This window comes from Gadus chalcogrammus, chromosome 18 (assembly GCF_026213295.1).
Source record: "Gadus chalcogrammus isolate NIFS_2021 chromosome 18, NIFS_Gcha_1.0, whole genome shotgun sequence".
In the NCBI taxonomy this organism is placed as follows: Eukaryota; Metazoa; Chordata; class Actinopteri; order Gadiformes; family Gadidae; genus Gadus; species Gadus chalcogrammus.
The window spans coordinates 12,248,094-12,268,433 of NC_079429.1; the positions used below are offsets into that span (position 1 = coordinate 12,248,094).

Here is a 20,340-nt window from a genome sequence, read left to right on the forward strand (position 1 = left end):
TTATGACTTGTGGGACATAAGGGGAGAGAGGGGAGGAAGTGAAGAGAAAACCCAGGCGGTAGTGTGTTGGCGCGTGCGTTACCTTGGTGATGAAGACGCTGGTGATGCTCGGGGTTGTCGCCCTCCGGGTTTGGGGGTCCCAGCAGCAGCTCCCCTCATTTTTCTCGAAGCTGTAGAGGAAGGCCGGGTTCAGGATGTGCTGGAGCACCTGGAGAGAGTTGAGGGGGGGGGGGGCACACACACGCATTAGAGAGACTCAACAGGGGGAAAATCAAAACTTTGCTTAGTAACCTTGGGGCGAACCTGAGAGGAACACACACACACACACACACACACACACACACACACACACACACACACACACACACACAAACACACACACACACACACACACACACCACACACACACACACACACACACACACACCTCAAAGCGGTGACGTGTTTGTTCATTCATGCCGTGGACGTCTTGAACTCAGCACAGTTGACATTCAACCTGAACTCTGCGCTGAACCCTCTCTGGCGAATATCCTTCCCTCCAAGTTCGATTTTTTAAACCCAACAGTCGGCCATGATAAAGTCTGCCTCTTAATTAATGATGCATGTATACTTGTTTGTACTGCGCATAAACATATGAAGGTAAAACACTCCGAGAGGGCTGAATACATTGCCTTAAGCGTATTACAGTGTATTACAATGAGATGAATAAACACACTGGATTAATGAGTTGTTTTGAATTACGTCTCTTATACATTCAATGGAATTATTTAACAAAACATTTCAGAAATCCATTCGTTATTAATTGCATGCGTAAAATCACATTATGATCAGCAGCTATGTAAAATATAAAACATCAGAAGAACTTCATTAAAAAAAGAACACATTTTCGACTACGTGTTTGCGCCATTCGGTTGTTCATTCTGTACGTGAACAAAGTCTGACTGACTGAGCGGTTCATCCAAAGGCATTAAACACACGCCACGGAATGGGGGAATACAAAAACACGAGTACCGCGTAGCACTATCGAACGCGCACGCAATAGCTCGGAAAGATTGATGGCGAGACGAACAACAGCGTAGACACACATGAATGACTAAATTATAACCTTGATTAAATGTTCACGAAAACGTTTGACACGGCACGGAAATCATGCCGACTCTTTGGGAAATGAATGTGTTGTAAACAAAACGTTGTTCGTAGAAACCGATCAAAATAATTGATCTTGATTCAACGCTTGCAAATCCTTCAACTAAAAAGTAGTTGTTTTCAATACTACGCTATGTAAACCTTGAAACAGGCTTAATATACAGGCAGAGAACTTAGCTAGCTCACTCATAATGTCCAAAAGAATAGATCGCCATTCGCCTTCAGTCTAAAAGAAAAGATGTATGTTAGGAAAGTACCAGAGTCACTTATCAATAACACACGCGCACACACACACAACGATCCATCCACACATAACGATCCAACCATCTACATCTTCATACATGTACGACGCATTTTATTTTTATTGCTTCCCGAGTTCCCCCCCCCCTTCCACAAACGACGACGCCGCAGCGCTCTGTAGACAAAGGCTTGATGAAGTGGTAAACGGCAGAATAACACCCAGTACAATGGAGCTAACGACTGCATTTATTAAACAGGGGCCTTCTATCTCCTAATGAACTCGGCACTCCATCCATCATAGAGGAGGACAGGGTGGTGCTTTGTGGGATAGGGGCGTCGGCGCAGGCATATGTTCCCCCTTCTTCGATGGCGAATTATTCACATGCACACACACACCCAACACAAAGCACACACGAGATTCACACATTCACATGATAACACGCATCCAATCCCACATTCAGAGAACACACATACTTTCACACATTCACACAGTGCATCCCCACACAAACACACACACGGGTAGACACATAAGAACACACACACACACAAGCAGCCGAGCGGATGCATGGCCCGTCTGTCTCTTTGTCACTCCCATCTCGTCCTATTAATTCCAGGCCTCTGTGATATCAATCACTCCAACGTCACCGCGCATTACTACAAACGCCATTAGATGATTAGTATGGCACCCTCTGTCTTTGAGTGAGTGTGCGTGTGCGCATGTGTGGAAGATGAGTGAGGAAAATACCTCCAAGCTTGAAGCCCGCCGCTCTCTGCAGCTGTGCTTTAATTATATTGGATCCCATTACTACCCGGCTAAACAAATAATGGCCCAGAGTGCGTGCGTGTGTGCGCGCGTGTGTTTGTGTGTATGTGCGTCCATAGCCAAACCAGCTTAGGGAGGAGGTGGATGCGTGGGGCCCGGAATATGTATTAGGCTAAGAAGATAATTAACCAACAGCTCTCCGTGTGGTGGCCGCGTCGGGATGAATCTTAAACGGAAGTACTTTAGCACGCTTCAGAGCGCCGGCCGAGTCGCGGTGGGGGCGCGGCGCCGACAGCGAGGGCCAGGTTTCATCCCTGTTTGTGGGCCAAGTCCACTTGAACAGAGACACCTTGTATCATGCCTGGTCTGGACCAGGGCCCACAAAGGGACTTTACTCAATCGCTTTGTTTGACGGCAGGGCAATGAGTTGAAACGGACGGGGTTTTCAAAGTCTGAGACCACCCTGGTTTCAGGTTTTGAATCTTTATGTCTCCCCCCCCCCCTGATGTTATCTGGGGGTAGACATAAACTAAAATCACTAAACAGTTTTTTCATTTCAGGTCAACATTATTATATGATTTACATATTTATACACGATAAACAATATGTCTCACGTCAGGAGGGGCAAAATGCATGCGGGAAGTCAAACAAAGAATTTGCTGCCTGGCACGACAGTGGAACAGCAGGAGGTGAGCTGGTGACATTCTGAGTGTTTTGCTGACCTTGCACTGGCTGTTTCCCTCTCTTGTAAAAGGGAGAATATTCCATCAGTGCCCCATCTGTCTTTAAAGACACAGTTAATCGAGTACCCCAGAAGGAAAAGTGCTTTCAAAAAGACCCTTTCAAAAATGACTTTCACTTGTTTGCAATGAAATGAAAGTATGTCTAAGTACTTAGTATGGATCACCTTTCATCCTGCTGCCCTCTCTCGCCCCAGCGCCCCCTCTCCCTCAGAGGCCAACATCTCTCCATCACAAAGACGGTGCGGAAAACAACAAAAGCTAGCATCTGCTACTCGCCAGAGGAGCACAATTAAGAGGAGAAAACAACGATAGGAGCAGAACCAAGCTGCGTGTGTGCGCGCGCGTACGAGCGCGTGTCACCGATACCTCGGGGAAATAATAATAATACTAATAAAGTAAAATCAAGCGCGGTGTGGGGGGCCGGGGACGCTGGGCGTGATGACTTTGCCGAACACCCATGCCTCCTCCCTTTCCTCCGGCTCTATCGGTTTGCCGTGTCGTCCCTTTCACAAAAATCCATATGCCGTGCTGACAACATGCTCTGCCTGTAACACGACTGGGAAGGACCCGCCATCGGGCGCTGCTCGCGTCAGCCACCGCGGTCCTTGTATGAGGTCCTGTCGGACTAATGGGGTGTGTGCGTGTGTGTGTGTGTTTAATAAATGAGGCGGTAAGGCCTTGTGTGTGAAAAGACAAATGATTTCATATGCGTGTGTGAAGGGACACAGCAGAATGGTTTGCATGTGTGTAAGAAAAAAAAAAAAGCGCAACTAAAAGTCTGAGCATGTGCTTGTTTATCTGTGGTGCACGCATTTATCTGCATGTATCTTTGTGGGTGTGTGTGTGTGACTGAATGTGCCTGCGTGCGGGCATCTGTGAGTAGGCATCTCAGTGTGAGTGTGTGTTTGTGTGCTGGACTGTGGCAGACCAGTCCTTTCCCACCGACCCGTCAGAACTTGCCAGGGCTACGACCGCCCAGCCTCCTGCCAAACTCCACAGCCAGCAAAATCGGTGCCCATCGGTGCACTGATCTGATGCCATGTGCGTGTGTGTGAGAGCATGTGAGTGAGTGTGTGAGAGAGTATAATTAGAAAGCAGTGGTGCTGATTGGAATGCCGGCTGGGCGGATGGAGTGGCGCGCTGAGAGCGATTCATTTGTGAGCTACGCAGACATTCAGAGATACCCACAAAAAAAAAAACTAAAAACGAATGGCTCACTCCATCCAATGTTTGAGCTACAATACATCCACAGTAAAGTTCACATAGCTCAACACACAACTGCAAGAACGCCTCGCCAATATGATATCATTATCATGGAAGCCGTTTTATCTTGGAAGGATTAAAAAGAGGGCCAGCATATACCTAAGTTACTACAAACAGTTGTGGTTAAACCACAATTCATTCATTTACTTTATTATAGTTTTTGGACTATGGAAGTGTCTTGCTTTCCAATATGTAAAATTCAAAAATAAGTACTCTAAAGTTGCAAACTAACTCAAAACCTTTCTCATTCAAACATTAGTGTTGGATATACAACCTACAAAGCAAACTCCATGGATTCATGGCCAAAACAGCGAGACGTCAGACTTCAAATTGTGTCGTTCAAAGACGACCCAATTCCCCCGTAGCAATACAACCCGAGCCGTTCAAAAGTAGGACCCTCACCTTGGCTTTGAGCTCGTCGTTGAAGTGGGGGTCGTTGAACTCCACGAAGCGGAAGAAGAGGGCCCGTTTCTGGGCGATGCTGTAGTTGCGGGGGATCTCCTCTTCCATGTACTCCTTGAGGAAGGTCATGTTGCACAGGAAGCGTCCCTGAAGGCCCGGAGCAGCTGGAAGAGCAGCTCGATCTCCAGGTAGTTCCTCCTGCGGGTGGAGGAGAGGGGGGTTTAGAGGGGCTGGGTGGACCAGGTTTTAGGAATGAGGGCCCGGCGTCCGTGGTAAGGGTCTTTTCAGAGGAATCGTTTTAAATTTTGAAATTAGCTTCGACAACTTAGTGCAATGTTGGATATCGAATCGGCGGTTGGAACTATAAGAGGAGGCGAATGACCCGAATAACCCATCAACTTTTTGCAAGCAACTTTGCATTTAATTTGCATTTATGAAGTAATGAAGTCAACATATGAACATTCACACGCTGTCAAGCGTCTTAAGAAAACCTTTCATAGAAACACTGCCTCCCATATGTGACACCTCATGTAAAAGGGAAACTAAAATAGGTAGAGAACCTGTAGGTCACAGGAAGAAAAATAGCTAGCAACGTACCCGTGAGCTCACCTCCCAACCCACCTCGCTTACCAAAAAAGAACATCCAAGTGAACAACCAAAAGAAAGGTCTCAAGACTTCAGTGCCCTTACTTGCAGTAGCTGAGCAGGCAGAAGGCCAGCAGCTTGGGCTCCTTCCAGTTGGTGGCGGCCATGTTGTCTTTGCGGTGGCGCTCCTGGAAGGCCTCGCTGACCCAGACCCGGCGCAGCTGGCTGACCAGGGAGTGCTGGCCGGCCAGCCAGCCCTCGTCGTTCTTCACGATGATGCTGATGATCTGGCCGCCGTGGGGAAAGGGGTTGGGTAGGTTTAGAAAAAGGCTTGTGTTGTTCATAAAAAAAAAGGAGGCATTGCAGTGCTAGAGACAAAGAATTTGAATAATAATTTAAAAACAAGATCGCTCCAGTTGATTTGGACGGATTGTTGTTTTTTGATAATGAGAAGAGATTTGCGAAAGTGCCAGTGTTTGTTTGTCTGTGCATATGTCCTCGGCCCGATTTAAAAATAATTTGCATTGCGCTCGTGTCTGCACGTGTGTGTGTGTGTGTGTGTGTGGTGTGTGTGGTGTGTGTGTGTGTGTGTGTGTGTGGTGTGTGTGTGTGTGTGTGTGTGTGTGTGTGTGTGTGTGTGTGTGTGTGTGTGTGTGGTGTGTGTGTGTGTGCGCAAGCGTGTGGATGCGTGTGCGTGCCCATCACAATGCCATGAGTGTTTGTGCTTGTGTGTCTGTGAAGCACCTTAATAGCATGGAACTGCAGGTCCAGCCTGGCTGTGGTGGTGGAGGGGGAGCCCGGGCGGACGTGGGCCGCAGTGCCGGCCGGCACCAGCAGGGGGACTAAGCGGCTGGGGTTGGAGGCCAGAACGTCTCTCAGGGGCTTGGCATCCTTGTGTTTCAGGAAGCTCTGCATATTCATTGGGACCGACGGACGCGTATTCATGAGAGGGTTTCAGCACACAACAAGTCAAATCCAAGGCGTTTTATGAATATTTAAATCAGCTTTGAATGACTTTCAAAAATCATACATTAGTATGGACTCGTGAGTGTAGAGCAGTAGCGCATTGTTAGCCTGTGTTGACGCAGAACGGGATGAAAAGGCCTCCATTAACAGTTCAGTGTGGGACTTGTGTAACTGGGAACACCTGAGTTACACAGTTGTCAATGGAGCACAGAGGTCCCCCTTCGGAAACGAACAAGGGGCGCTGCGAGTGCGACTAAATATATCTTCCACTGAGAAAGTTATTACATCACAGAAGCCGCCATAAAACCGTCATCTGGACAGGGGAGAGTGTTGTCCGACGAGGGGAGGAAGAGAGCGAGGGGGTCGGGGAGGCGGTGACTGACCATGAACATGCGACTCCACTGGGGGGTCGTTCAGCGTGGCCTCCATCATAAAGAGCTCCACCGTCTGAGACGGGTGGCGCGTCAGGAACTTGATCAACGGCTCCCGGAACGGACTGCCCGCCTGCGCAAGGGGAGAGACAAAACACTGTTTTGCAATCTGTTGTCAGCGCACGCACACGCACACGCACGCACACACACACACTCCCCCGCCCAACATGAATTAATACTGCATGACACAGCTTTGCATCGCTCCAAGTGTGTGCTGCATGAAAAACTGCTAAATAAATGAGGGCAACACTACAGAGTGAACTAATAACTCAACGCCTCCCGCTGAAGCGCCTGGCCCGGGACAGAGGGGGTGTGGTGACGGTGCGGCGGGGCCAGTGACCACATGAACGAGAGCTCCCATCACTCCTCCGCGGAGGGAACTCCTCGGCAGGAAGTGGGCGGCACTTCCAGCGAGGCCCCGAGTCGCCATCAGATTAGATGGGAGGATTAAGTGGATTACCAGGCTCATTATCCTAGCATGAGTCACTCAAATATAAGAGGATTATCGGCGGAGCACCTCTGAGGATTTGGAAAAAAAAAAATGGAAAAAATGCTATGCATATATGATCGATCTTATTAAAAAAAGAGACGGCTTTATCCAGGCCACAACGGCCGATGGAGGTATAACGATTTATATCCAGTCCATGCTACAGAGCGGGTGGCCCGTTGACCGAACAGAGACCGACAGTCAGTCCCCACCTCGATGAGCATGGCTCTCTCCGTCTTCATCACCACCTCCAGCAGGGGTTTGACCAGGGTCTTGGGGGGCCGCGGGGATCAGGTGGAAGAGGTTGATGATGGCCGAGCAGATCTTCATCTCCTGGAGGGAGAGAGCGGGGGACGGAGATAAAGACAGATGAATAACGAGAAATGAAAGAGGGATGTGAAGGAAGGGAGAGGCTTGCAGGGGAAAGGTACAGGCAGGTAGCACAGCCACTGTGGAAAAGTATCGGGACGATATCGGTCAGCCCGAACATTCAGGAAACGGAGAGGGAAACCGGCATCAGGAATGAGTGCTTTGGTTAACCGTTAAACAAAGGCTGTTACTGTAACACACACGACAAGAAACAGGGTTTCCCGGGGGAACAACCACAGACACACACAACTACAGGGAAAGTCACCACCACTATCACTATCACCACAGAACATGACATCTGTTGAACTCACTAACACCACAACATTGATTTTGACTGGGAACAGTCAGTCACTGACAAGGAGCCACCAATAGAGGGCTCCACCTCAAACCAGGTCTCACCTCAACACCTTCCAATGCAGGCTGTACCGGAACAAACAATGGTCAGTTAGGAGAGTCAAAAGAGGTGTGTGTGTGCGCGTGTGTGTGTGTGTCTGTGTTCGACATCTTTCTGAACCCAAGCCATGAGTGATGACAAGTTGGCCTTATGCATATCATTAGACAGTGGGTCCTAGTGGTTTAAACATTCAGATGAGGGGGTTGGTTTTACAGAGAGAGTCAGATACACATATCAGGACATTGAGTTATTTGTCGTTATTAAAGAAGTGATTTAAGATGGGGGCTCAGTCGATACAAATGTCCTATATTTGGACTTAAATGATGTCTGTATTTTGTACATGGAAAGTAGGGGAGGGGATAAAATGTTAACTGTCAACAGACTGCCGCAACCTTTCCTCATGATTTCCAGTGGATCTCCCGCTTTTTTTTCCCCCGACGGGTTACCGAAAATATCACCGGGTGAGTGGGTTGCCAAAGGAACGGGTGGCATTTGGACAAAAACTCTCCTTGACAACGCGGAGCTAAAAACTCCTCCACGCTGCCAGAATTACACATTGAATTTCCGACGGGCGTCCACATTGAACCCTAGCCTCGTTCTTTAAAAAAAAAATACCTTTTCATTATTAGTCCGCCTTGTATTGCACAAGTATAATACGTTATTGTCGTCGCATACTGAACACAGAATAACACCCTGCAACACCCCATTCCACATCCCCTTCGAAATCGCTAATTGGACAAAGGATTTAGCGGCATTGACTAAACATCTACCGGCTGACCCCAGGAATTAATGGCTAAAGGAAGAAGGCGACGCGGACCTGCCCTCGACTTTATCCCTCTCTCTGCTGGCACCTGCCTTCCCCATCCACCCAGGAGTACGGCCGGCTGACCTGCCTGACCGGCCTTATTGTAACCGCCAAGCGGCTGTCAACCGCCTCACACAGGGCTGTGTGTGCGACTGTGCGTGCGTGCGTGTGTGTGTGTGTGGGGGGTTTTGTCTGTACGTGTGGGTGTGGGTTTGTCTGTACTTGTGTGCGTGTGCGTGTGCGCGTGCGTGTGCCCGTGCCTCAGCCTATTTGCATCTCATTACGCTCAGTTGTCTGAGGTCTGAGACAAGGAGGAATTTCAATGTCTGAAGAAGGGAGAGAATAAAGACCCCGGTGCGGTCAAGCGAGGTGCTGAATCCTGGGACGCGTGGCGCTGGCTCGGCGGTCCGTTTTCCCCTCCTTTATCTACCCCCTCCCCCCTTGAGTGTAATCCCCCACATCCGAACAGGTAATCCCATCCGTGCTCCAAATGATCATCAATACTTCCTTTCATGCAAAACCGTTCCACTCGGCCCACCCCAACACACAACCTGATTTCCCCTCCTCCTCCCTCTCCACTTCCTATCTCCTTCCCCTCTTTTCCTCCCAACTCTACAAGGTTATCTGTCGGAAGATAATGAGGGCCCCGTGGCGAGGCGCACGGCCCTCAGCCGCCTGCCAGGCGCCTAATTAATCATTGATTGTAATATGGCCACTCATGACTCACCGGGGACCGGGCCCCTACAGAGAGTGAGTGTGTGTGTGTGTGTGTGTGAGTGTGTGTGTGTGCCGATGTCCGTGTGGGACACATTTAGCTTGAGCAGGATAGATCCGTTCAACACAAAGAGAAAGGGGGCAGGGGGCCCCCCTAAGTCTTGACAGCTTTCAGCAGCTCTACCTCCAAATGGTATCGTCTCAGAGCCCAGGGGCCGGCCCGCGGTGGAGCGCAGTGTGGCAGAAGGCGTTTTTCATTACGACCGAAGGGGGGTGGGGTTCACGTTACCGACAGATTCTAATGATTTCTGGGGGGGGGGGGGGGGGGGGGGGTACTCACACTTCCATCACTGCGTTGGCCTCCCTTGTGCGTGATGACCACGACCTCCATCCACTTTCTCAGGTGTTGCTGGGAGGGGTCGAGAGGGAGGGAGAGAGAGAAACAGTTCAGGAGAGTCAAAAATAAACAAAAAACGGATGTCGAGTCGACTATAGGCAATCTATCCCCGACTACAAGTCATACACATTGAAAAGAAAGTCATGAGTCACAATGGTGCCGTCAATTCTCGTCCACCCAAGAACCTGCGGTGCCCTGGGGATCAAAGCGCTCACCATCATCTGGTCGCAGAACTTGTCGTTGAAGGAGTTGGGGAAGAGGCGCGTGACGGAGGTGAGGCGGTTGACCACGTTGAGGGTGAGGCTGCGGTAGTCACCCAGCATCATCAGCAGGGGGCGCATGTGAGTGTGGATCTGGTCCACCTCGATGGTGGCGCCCTCCAGGAACTGCGGGGCGGAACGTTATGCGTCACCGTGCGTGCAAACACATTTTTCGCAAGGATGACCGTTAACAAGAAATTAGGAGAACAAATCGATAAAATGTTGCCGCTATTACGAACATATTTGGCCAAAACCAATTTATTTTTCTCGTTAATTGGCTACAAGATCAGTAGAGCAGTAGAGAACGGTTAAGAAATGCGTGGGCTCAGAAATGGGATCCACACACTGGGAGAACTAACAGCATTGCTATCGCTGTGGCATTAGCGCTGGCCTTGCAAGACCTCCAAGATCACTGGACACCATATCCTCAGCCTCCTGTGTCTTCATTAAAAGAATCGAGGCCCCAGAAAAGCAGGGGCAGGGCCAGTCACGCACACACGCACACACACACACCAAATGGAAATGGACAGGGCACACTCCCACAGATAAGGAAGAGAGTGTGTGTGTGTGTGTGTGTGTGTGTGTGTGTGTGTGTGTGTGTGTGTGTGTGTGTGTGTGTGTGTGTGTGTGTGTGTGTGTGTGTGTGTGTGTGTGTGTGTGTGTGTGTGTGTGTGTGAGAGAGAGGCTTGGCGAGTTGATGATGCACAGCGACCACATTCGTTCTCAGCACAGGGAACAAACACTCCATCCTGTATCGATCGGCTGGTGGCAATGGTCATTAGTGTTAGCAGGGGCAGAAATGAAAGAATGGGAGCAAAGAGGAGGACCAGAGATTGGGCAGGAGAAGAGGAAGCAGACAGAGCAGGAAGAGGAGTGACAAGAGCAGGGAGCAGGATATTTGATGGACCAGTGCAGTGGATAGGGTTGGGAAGTCGATTTGGTGGGGGGGGGGGGGGGGTGTTGAATGACACGTCGCAGACAGGAATGGTTGGCTTTCGGGAGGCAAGTGAACAACATTTTGACACCCCTCTCGTGTCCCTCCCAGTTCCAGTTCCAACCCATCTAAATGCTAAAAACGACACGTGCTGCATACTTACAAACGCTTCGTGTAGCGCAACTGTTGTGCGCGCAGGAAACGTCAATGTCTATAAAGCAGAGTGAGTGTGATGGATGGATTAGGAGCGATTCATGTGCGGTTGGCAGGGAGTGCGTGGTTAAAGAGCAGACTGCGGGAACAACCCCGGCCAAGATATGAAAACCGATCATAAAACATTAATAGAATGCACTGTGTGGACCACGATAGACCGTTGTGCTTTTAAAACACGAAGCACGGAGGGGTTTCAGCGGTGTACACGTGTCTGACCCGATGATAACACATTATTTTGGGCGACTGTTAATATTAAAACAGTTCAAGAGGGTGCAGGAACAGAGACGTGTACATAATAAACAACGCATGTGGATCAAATGGGTGCCGGCAGCGGTGAGTGTCATCAGTAAGTAGAAGAACACAGATGGAGGAGAGGCTCGACCTGCTCATTCGCTAACCGTGGCACTGACCTTCCTCATGCAGGCCTCGCCCGCCTCCTGCAGCTCGCTGTTGGTGGAGTTGAGGGCCTTGAAGAGGGCCGCGATGATCTTCTCCCTCGATTGGGGCAGGTAGTTACAGGCCGCCAAGGCATCTTGTGTGTGAGAGAGAGAGAGAGAGAGCGAGAGAGAGAGAGAGCGAGAGAGAGCGAGAGAGAGCGAGAGAGCGAGAGAGCGAGAGAGAGAGAGAGCGAGAGAGAGCGAGAGAGAGCGAGAGAGCGAGAGAATAGATACAAAGGGGAGAAAGAGTGATAAAAGGGGAGAAAAGAGATAAAAAGGGCAGAACAATAGATTAAAAGGGGAGAAGTGGAAGAAAGAGAGATTAAAGTGGAGAAAGAGAGAAACAGCAGCCTGTTAGCCAACCACACAGCTCATGAGGGGGTTGGGTGCAGCTTGTTCATAAGCATTACCGCCAACACCTTCAGGGCGTGTGAATCCCAGAGTGCCGAGCCACTAGGGCCGAACTTACTGAGGGCGGCGATGCGCAGGGGGACCAGGGAGGGCAGGCTCTTGTAGCAGGGCAGCTTCATCAGGGCCGCGTCCTCCGCCTCGCACAGGTTCAGCAGCTGGAGGGCAGGGGCGGAGGGGTCAAAGGTCAGGAGGAAGAAAAAAAAAGAACCAAGCACATGTCGACAGTCTCCGTATTGCCATAACAGTGGGACAGCGCAGCCTCTCTCCCAGAGGCTGCGCTCAATCTGTGTGAGTGAGTATGTGTGAGTTTGTGAAAGTGCAATAATGTGTGAGGGGGAGAGACCGAGTGTAAGACACAGTGAGTGAGAGTAATACTCTCTCTCTGTGTGTGTGTGTGTGTGTGTGTGTGTGTGTGTGTGTGTGTGTGTGTGTGTGTGTGTGTGTGTGTGTGTGTGTGTGTGTGTGTGTGTGTGTGTGTGTGTGTGTGTGTGTGTGTGTGTGTGTATGTGTGTGTGTTCCCTTGCGTCGCTGTAGCACTCACAGGCAAAAAAAAACAACCACTTGCATTCAATGGCATACAGTTCAATCTGGAAAAGCCCCCAGGAGCCTACCTCTTGGTAGAAGACCTTGTGCTCCATGACGTTGAGGTCCATGGTGAAGAGGCGGGGCTGCAGGGTGGTGCAGAAGGTGTTCCCCTCCATCAGGCCGATCTGGGCGTTGGCCGGCTGGTGACGCAGCAGGTGCTTCTTCGGGGGGACCATGTCCTGCAACACCTGGGGCGAGAGACATCGGGGGCAGAGAGAGAGCGAGGTGTTAGATGAGAGAGACAGTTGAATAGGAAAAGGGATACACAACGAAAGAAAGAAAGATGAGAGAGTGGACCATTGACTCTCAACTTTATATTTAATGTCCCAGTATTTAGCATTCGGCTTTAACTAACTAATACTTGCAATAGATTTACTGTTGCAGACTAACAACCCAGAGAGCTTCGACCCCCCCCCCCCCTCCTACTCCACCCCCACCCCCCCCCAGCCCGGGCTCACCTCTTTGTGGGGCTCCATGATGACGGTGACACTCTTGCCGGTGACCTGGGCCAGCACCTGCAGGGAGTGCATGGCCTGCTTGCGCACGGTGGAGTTGGGCGAGGTGACCTCCCGCACCAGGTCGTGGGTCACCATGTGGAACGACTTGTCCTGCGCCGCCAGCAGCTCCTCCGTCTTCTCCTCCTCCTTCAGCGGCGTGGCGCAGCGCACCAGCAGCTGCTCCAGGGTGGTCTTGGCCATGGCCACCGCCCCGTTGGACACCTGGGGGGGACGGGGGGGGGCAACCGTGAGTCGGATGCACTGAGGGTGTGCAGGCGAGACGCACCGGTCGATAAGGACGCCATTTGGAAGACCCAGGGGGCCGAGTTCAAGGAGCGTTTTAAAAGGCACGCCGGGCGATTAAAGGGCCATTTACGATACACGCTTGCCAATTTAAGGGCTGTTTTACAAGACACACTGCCCAAGCAGGCTGCCCCTTACGATACACGCTTGCCAATTTGAGGACTGTATTATAAGACGCACAGGGCCACAGGGGGGAGGTTTGCCAAACACAATTGCAAAGTTGAGGACTGTTTTACAGGACGCGCTGGCCAATAAGAGGTTGTTCTGAAAGACACGCGGGCCAATTAGATGAGTGTTGGATAAGACCAGCTAGCAAATTCAAGGACTGTTTTGAACGACACACTGGCCAATAAGTGGACCTTTTCGTTGACTCAACTTAGATCTAACCAGTTTGCTGTTACGAGTACGCAATGAAGGAAAATAGCTCAAAGGAATCTACCTGATGTGTCAAATATTGACTGTCACAGAGCACAAAACATTACTATTTCAGAATACAGATCGCACAGAGGATGGGAAAAATGGGAGGTAAAAATAAGCAAAGAGTTGAACTAATGCAAACCTGTGGAATCCGGTCATGAGGTTTGATTTCAATATTTACCAAATGTCACCCAGAGAGATGTATTTGGCGTGCAATATGAAAAACATTGCAATTCTGCCAAAAGAACCGAAGGAACAGAGCAGAACAAAAGGCAGAACACCACCCCCCCACGGCCTCACCTCTCCCGTGAGGTCCATCATGACAAACAGCAGGGCCTTGAGGAAGGTGAGCTGGTTCTGCAACACCCAGATGAGAGGCAGCCTCTCCATGAGGAACTTGATGGAGACCACGCCGCCCAGCTTGGCGAACCACGCCTGCTCATAGCAGCATGCGCACAGGCGCTCCACGATGTAAGAGAACAAGGGCAGCTGGCAGGCCTGCAGGGAGGAGGAGAGGGCGTTCAATGATGGATGGCCTACCTTTACTAAATCTGGCACTACGTCAACACAATGGAGGAGCGGATAAAAATAAAACGCTCGATGGCTCGTGTGAATCGGTATATTGTGCTTATAAATTGCTGAGAGCAAGGCATCGACCCTGCCATGGTTAGCGGTTCAATTTCCACTGGGCCCAGCCGAGAATGTATGCACTCAAGGTATTGTAAGATACTCTCGGAAAAAAAGGCAAACACGTGTATACATTAATCAAAAACTAAATAAATATGAGATGAAAACTGAGATATTGAATGTACTCGTTCAGCAACCCCCAAGTCTGGTTCTTTTCTTAAATTCTTATACTAAGTTGAATATTCCCGGAACTCTGCAGTCGACCTTCTGGCGTCCCTCATCCATCCCGCCCAATTAGAAAACCTCTGTCTGTCTCTCTGTCCGTCCTACCCTCTCCTTGGAGCCAAGGATGATGCTGGCCACGTCGAAGATGACGGCCAGGGCCACCTCTCCGATCTTGCACAGCTCCTTCTCCTCGTAGGCCATGCAGATGGCGATGGCGTCGATCAGCACCAGGGGGTCCATGCCTTTGGAGCCGTTCTCCTCGCTGTGGAACATGGCCGTGCTGGGCTGGCTGCCCTGCTGGTAGCACGGCAGCAGGAAGGGGCCTGGCGCGGGGACCCAGAAAACGTGTTATATATATATATATATATACACAAATACAATGCTTCCACACAAAGACAACAGGGGGACGGACAGAATTTGGGGGACATTTTAAGCAGACGCGGGTGGAGGTGGCGATTATCGATGAATTAAAAAGGTGTTTGGCAATCTTTTCAGTGATGACCGTGTTGATAACTGTTTAACTAAACAGATCCCCCTAAACAGTGCACCTAATGCAACGGCTACTGTTAAGTAGATTATCCAATAAAATCTGTAAATCATGGGAACTTTTTCATTGGAAGGAGGAAGGAGGAAAAGTTATATGTCCCAGCATATTGCCTTTGATATGGGCAGCTTAGACCACCAGGCAAAGAAAGCGTTCCGCAATGCCCGTGTTGAAAATGTCTTCAAAGCTGTGAAATCTAATCAAAACCATGCACATAAGGAAAACAGCCCTACAAAGAAACTCTCTGCGTTGTGATGCATTAGAGAATCAGATGGAAAAAACAGAGCAAACGCTTATTCCTTTAGAAATGGTGTTCTTTCATTCCCAGATATGGTGACAAAACATCAAACAAACAGCTTGTGGAGTAATGTCGCGAATCTACCTTACATGAAACATGAGCATAGGGGTGATGAAAAAAAGTAACAATAAATTCAGTTTTTATCATTTCGTTGGATTTAAATGTAGTTCAGGGTTTTATTTGTAACAATCTTTCAATTGTAAATGAAGGCTTAGATGGATACGGGGGAGTTCTTTGTACGGCACACAAAAGGCATAAACACTTATCAGGGATACATGAAACATTTGCCATTCTTTGTGTGAGCAGAGAGGGTAGAGAGGAGGACAGAGAAAAAGGGATGAGAGGGGGAGAGGAGAGGATGAGGGATGAGAGGGGAAGAGGAGAAGAGGATGAGGGATGAGACGGGAGGACAAGAGGATAAGGGATGAGACGGGAGAAGAGGAGAAGGGATGAGACGGGAGAAGAGGAGAAGGGATGAGACGGGAGCAGAGGAGAAGGGATGAGACGGGAGCAGAGGAGAAGGGATGAGACGGGAGAAGAGGAGAAGGGATGAGACGGGAGCAGAGGAGAAGGGAAGTAAGGAGTGAAGAGGAGAGGAATGGGGATTAGAGGGGAGAGGAGGAGAGGGGAGAAGAGGACAAGAGGACAAGGGATGAGACGGGAGAAGAGGAGAAGAGGATAAAGGATGAGGGGGGAGAGAAGGAGAGGAAAGGGATGAGAGGGGAGAGAAGGAGAGGAAAGGGATGAGAGGGGAGAGAAGGAGAGGGAAGGGAGAAGAGGATAAGGGATGCGAGGGGAGAGGAGGAGAGGGAAGGGATGAGAGGGGAGAGGAGGAGAGGAGAAGGGATGAGGGGGGAGAGAAGGAGAGGAGAAGGGATGAGAGGGGAGAGGAGGAGAGGAGAAGGGATGCGAGGGGAGGAGGAGAGGAAAAGAGAGAAGAGCGGCAAGGAGAGGAAAATAACAGAATAGGAAAACAGATGAGGCAAGGAGAGGGGAAGAGGAGAGGAAAGTTGACGAGACAAGGAGAGGATAGGAAAAGCCTAGAGGGGAGAACAGGAGACAAGAAGACATGAGAGCATAGGAGAGGAGGGTAGAGAAAAAAAAGAGAGGAGCGGAGCGGAAATGAAACAATAAAAGAGGAAAACAGAAGAGGGAGGCAAGCGAGAAGGACTAAGAGCAGAGGAGGGCAGAAGATGAGAGAGCGCGAGATGAAAGCCAGCGGGTTCCCTCACCACACTGCTGGGCCACGGCCACCATGGTGTAGTGCCGGATGAGGCTGGCCACGAAGGGCAGCGCGCTGGGCCGGAGGTCCTTGATCACCGCCGACATGAAGGCCCCCGTCAGCGCCTGCTCAAAGGTCCGGCGGGCCGGGGTGTCCTGGGCCTTGTAGCGGTGGGAGATGATCACGTTGGGGATCCACTTCTCAGCAAAGCTTTGATGGGGAGGAGGTGGCAGAGCAGACAAACGGGAGAGGGTTCATGAATGTGCATTAAAAAAGTGCAGCACATAAGGATTTTTATGCCTTGGATGTCGGTGTTCTTGGGCGATAATTCTGACCCAGTTTAATTTGGAAATCCTTAGTCATTATTTGTACTGCCGGACACTTGACATCTGCAACACAGTCACTGCCACGTCCTGAATTGGCCACTATGCGTTTGCCTATCATGTGATGCCTTATGTGTCCTGTTTGTGTGTCCTTTTACTAGGCCCGCATCAAGGACTCCCCCCTGAGGAGGGATAAATAATGTTTTTCGAATTCAACTGAAATCGGTGGTGGTACAAAGGATCACTTGGCACTGATCAAGCGGTTCTGGCTAGACTTTCTGAAGCTGGTTTATATTTCATTAAATTCACTGGGATGGCGGCAAAGCCAACAACAAACAATCACAAGAAAACGACGGGCATGGAGCTCAGTATGACTAATGATGCAACACCGGGCATCTTTTCGCATCTCCTCATTGTCCAGCCTGCATTTTAGACCTTTTAGTCTGCACTCCTGGCCACTCCTGCCCTCCACCTTTTCGGCTCTACCTCGTCCTCCTCCTCCACTCCCTCTCTCCCATTTTGACGGGTCATTTCAAACTCCCTGAGCATTTCTACATTACTTTCGTCGTATGCAATTATGTCCCAAGTACCGTTCTCTCCCCCGCCTCCCCTTATCCCCATCACTCACCCCCTCACTCCATCATGCACTCCCCCAGACTCTCCCTCTCTAAGTCTTTATCTGTCTTCTCCTCCTCCTCATGTTATTTACTCTCCCTGATGGTGGAGCGCTCTCCATCTCTCCCTCTCTCCCTCCCTCCCTCTCTCCCCCTCTCCCCCTCTCAGAGATTGAGAGGCTGTTTTCTCCGTACTTGCCCCCGTGTTTTATAATGCCAGGACTCGCGGGTACGGGACTGATGGATCAGGCTGTTTCATTATGGTTAGTTGAAAAAGACAGCGCTTTTAAATGTGTTGAAGGTGGGGGGTGAGGAGGAAAGGGGGAGTGATTTGGAGGGAGGGGGAGGGAGGGAGGGCAGCCGAGAGAATGCCACATCAATGGACCTCGGCCATTATTGCCCTGCCTCTCCCGCTTCGCTCCATTCCCCCCTCGCTTGGCATTTAGTGATATTAAGAGACGCTTTTCACCTAGACCACATCCTAAGCAACCACCCACGCATATAGTCCTAAAAAAAGAAAAGATGCCATGAATCAAAGTCTGACAAGGGTAGGCCCCCCCCCCCAACACAGCCCCGACGTCATCATAATGGACACGCATTGATTATCTCCACAGAAGTGTGTGTGTGTGTGTGTGTGTTTGTGTTTCAGACGAGAGTTAATTAGCCTCTGCCTGGGGATCAATGAGACTAATGTGAACCACTGTCCCCCTCCCTTCCTGTACAGATCCTCCCATTCGGCCCGTCTCTCCCTCCCCGTGTCCGTCTTCCTGTCTGTCCCATCTGCCTGCCTGTCTGTAGCCCACAGTGGTGCCCTGTGAGGACAGGCCCATTGGGACGCAATTATCCGCCGTCAAACTTCAGAGTTGATGAGGCAACTTGTGGCAGCGTGGTGAAAGACGCATAAATGGTACACAGTGAGAGAGAGAGAGAGAGAGAGAGAGAGAGAGAGAGAGAGAGAGAGAGAGAGAGAGAGAGAGAGAGAGAGAGAGAGAGAGAGAGAGAGAGAGAGAGAGAGAGAGAGAGAGAGACGGAGAAAGAGATGGAGCGAGGGATACAGCGAGTGAGCGAGAGAGTGTGGGGGAAGTGGTGGCTCATCAGAATTATTATGCACGGTAAAACACATCTATTACCATAATTCATATATTTACACCAAAAAAAACACATTAGCTAGAAGGATCACTTTATTTATAATATTGCCACTGGATTATGTTGTTTAATGTAGATTGGGACAAAAAGTGTGTCGATGTGCTAAAGTCGCATGAACCAATCACGTTGATGCATTCGTTCGGGCTCAGATTCTGGAGCCGATACTCATTTTAATGAAATGAAATGACCTGTGACCACTTAACTCCATTCCATATTAACCAGGTGGGAGGCTATTTAAAAGTTGTTTTACAAACAACTTGGACCAGGGACAATGAAGAGTGAGTGAGTGAGTGAGTGAGTGAGTGAGTGAGTGAGTGAGTGAGTGAGTGAGTGAGTGAGTGAGTGAGTGAGTGAGTGAGTGAGTGAGTGAGTGAGCGAGCGAGCGCGTCCTTACTTTGGGTGGGACAGGAGCTGGTAGAGGGCGTGCTTGTTGTCGTCCAGGCTGGTCATTGCGACCAGGAAGCACTTGATGACCTCCCAAGCCTGCCGGCGGTAGTAGGGCTCCGTGTTGGCGCTCTTCAGGCAGTCCAGAGCCGTCTCGATCGCCTGTAGCAGGAGGGAAGGAGACCGCAGCGCGTTGAGAAGAGAGTGAGAGAGAGCCTCAGGCATGGCGGAGCTTCTGTCCCATGACCACTGATGTACCGTCACGACAAAGACAAATGGCTGCTCCGGAAAAAAAAAAAAAATCTCTTTCTTTGGTTATGATTCATAATCCGAAGGGCACCATATGGAGGGGGGGGGGCAAAACTGACTCTGGCGTGTGGTCCAGCCATGGACCACAAGCGAGTGTGTGTGTAGCTTTGCGTCTTCCCATGGCCATGTTTCATGAAACATACACTCGCTGCTTGTCCGAGCATGTCGGAGTGTGTCGCATAAAGTGCATGTACGTTACACAAGATGGCTGACCACCGCGTTAGGGTTCTCCTGCTGTTCCACTACGGTAGTGCTTTGGGATGAAACCAAAGACCTTCGCCTTCTTGGTATTCAGCACCACGATGCATGCACGCGCTACTGTGCTGCTAATTCAGCCAGATTATACATACATATGAAATGCTAAGTATAGGGGGGGGGGGGGGGCATTAGATGTGACAGCTCAGGGTTTGACAAGCCGTGCCTGGCCGAGGCACTCAGGAGGAAGAAGAGAATATGAAGTCATTAACGCCACTCAGACAGGAGGAGGAGGAGGAGGAATGAAAGGACGGAGGGCGATGTTGAGATGAAAGCATCACAAAATTGAATTGTAGACCTTTCAGGGCATGTGTGGGGCACGTGTCCCGTGTGCCCCCAAAAAGGGTATGATAGGCAAATAGCAAATCAAGTCAGGGTTATTGAGCACATAAGAATAAACTTTGTACGGGAATACCCACTCACTTGAGAAAATGTGGTAATTTTCTTATATTATAAAAATAAATTTGACATTTCCGCTCTCTTCTTTGCTCTGCTCAGATGAGCGTAATGAAAGTAGGAAATTAAACAAGACAAAATCAGGAAAAAAAAGACTAAATCGAGGGCACAGAAAACATTTCAGAGGGAACGAACGCCTCTTGTCGAAGACAAAGCACGTGAGCGGGAAGAAAAA

General features: G+C 50.0%; 1 protein-coding gene across 1 annotated transcript in view; it reads right to left on the reverse strand.

The window, feature by feature from the left end:
* trrap (transformation/transcription domain-associated protein) overlaps window positions 1–20,340 on the reverse strand; it is a 121,286-nt gene that overhangs the window by 86,755 nt on the left and 14,191 nt on the right. Inside the window, exons 22-32 of the mRNA XM_056576640.1 lie at window positions 19,156–19,307; window positions 16,689–16,888; window positions 14,720–14,937; window positions 14,063–14,260; window positions 13,004–13,264; window positions 12,572–12,733; window positions 12,019–12,115; window positions 11,523–11,644; window positions 9,921–10,091; window positions 9,649–9,717; window positions 7,795–7,815 (exon numbers count right to left, since the gene is read on the reverse strand). Coding sequence (XP_056432615.1) covers window positions 7,795–7,815; window positions 9,649–9,717; window positions 9,921–10,091; window positions 11,523–11,644; window positions 12,019–12,115; window positions 12,572–12,733; window positions 13,004–13,264; window positions 14,063–14,260; window positions 14,720–14,937; window positions 16,689–16,888; window positions 19,156–19,307 — 1,671 coding nt within the window. The remainder of the gene's footprint in view (window positions 1–7,794; window positions 7,816–9,648; window positions 9,718–9,920; window positions 10,092–11,522; window positions 11,645–12,018; window positions 12,116–12,571; window positions 12,734–13,003; window positions 13,265–14,062; window positions 14,261–14,719; window positions 14,938–16,688; window positions 16,889–19,155; window positions 19,308–20,340) is intronic.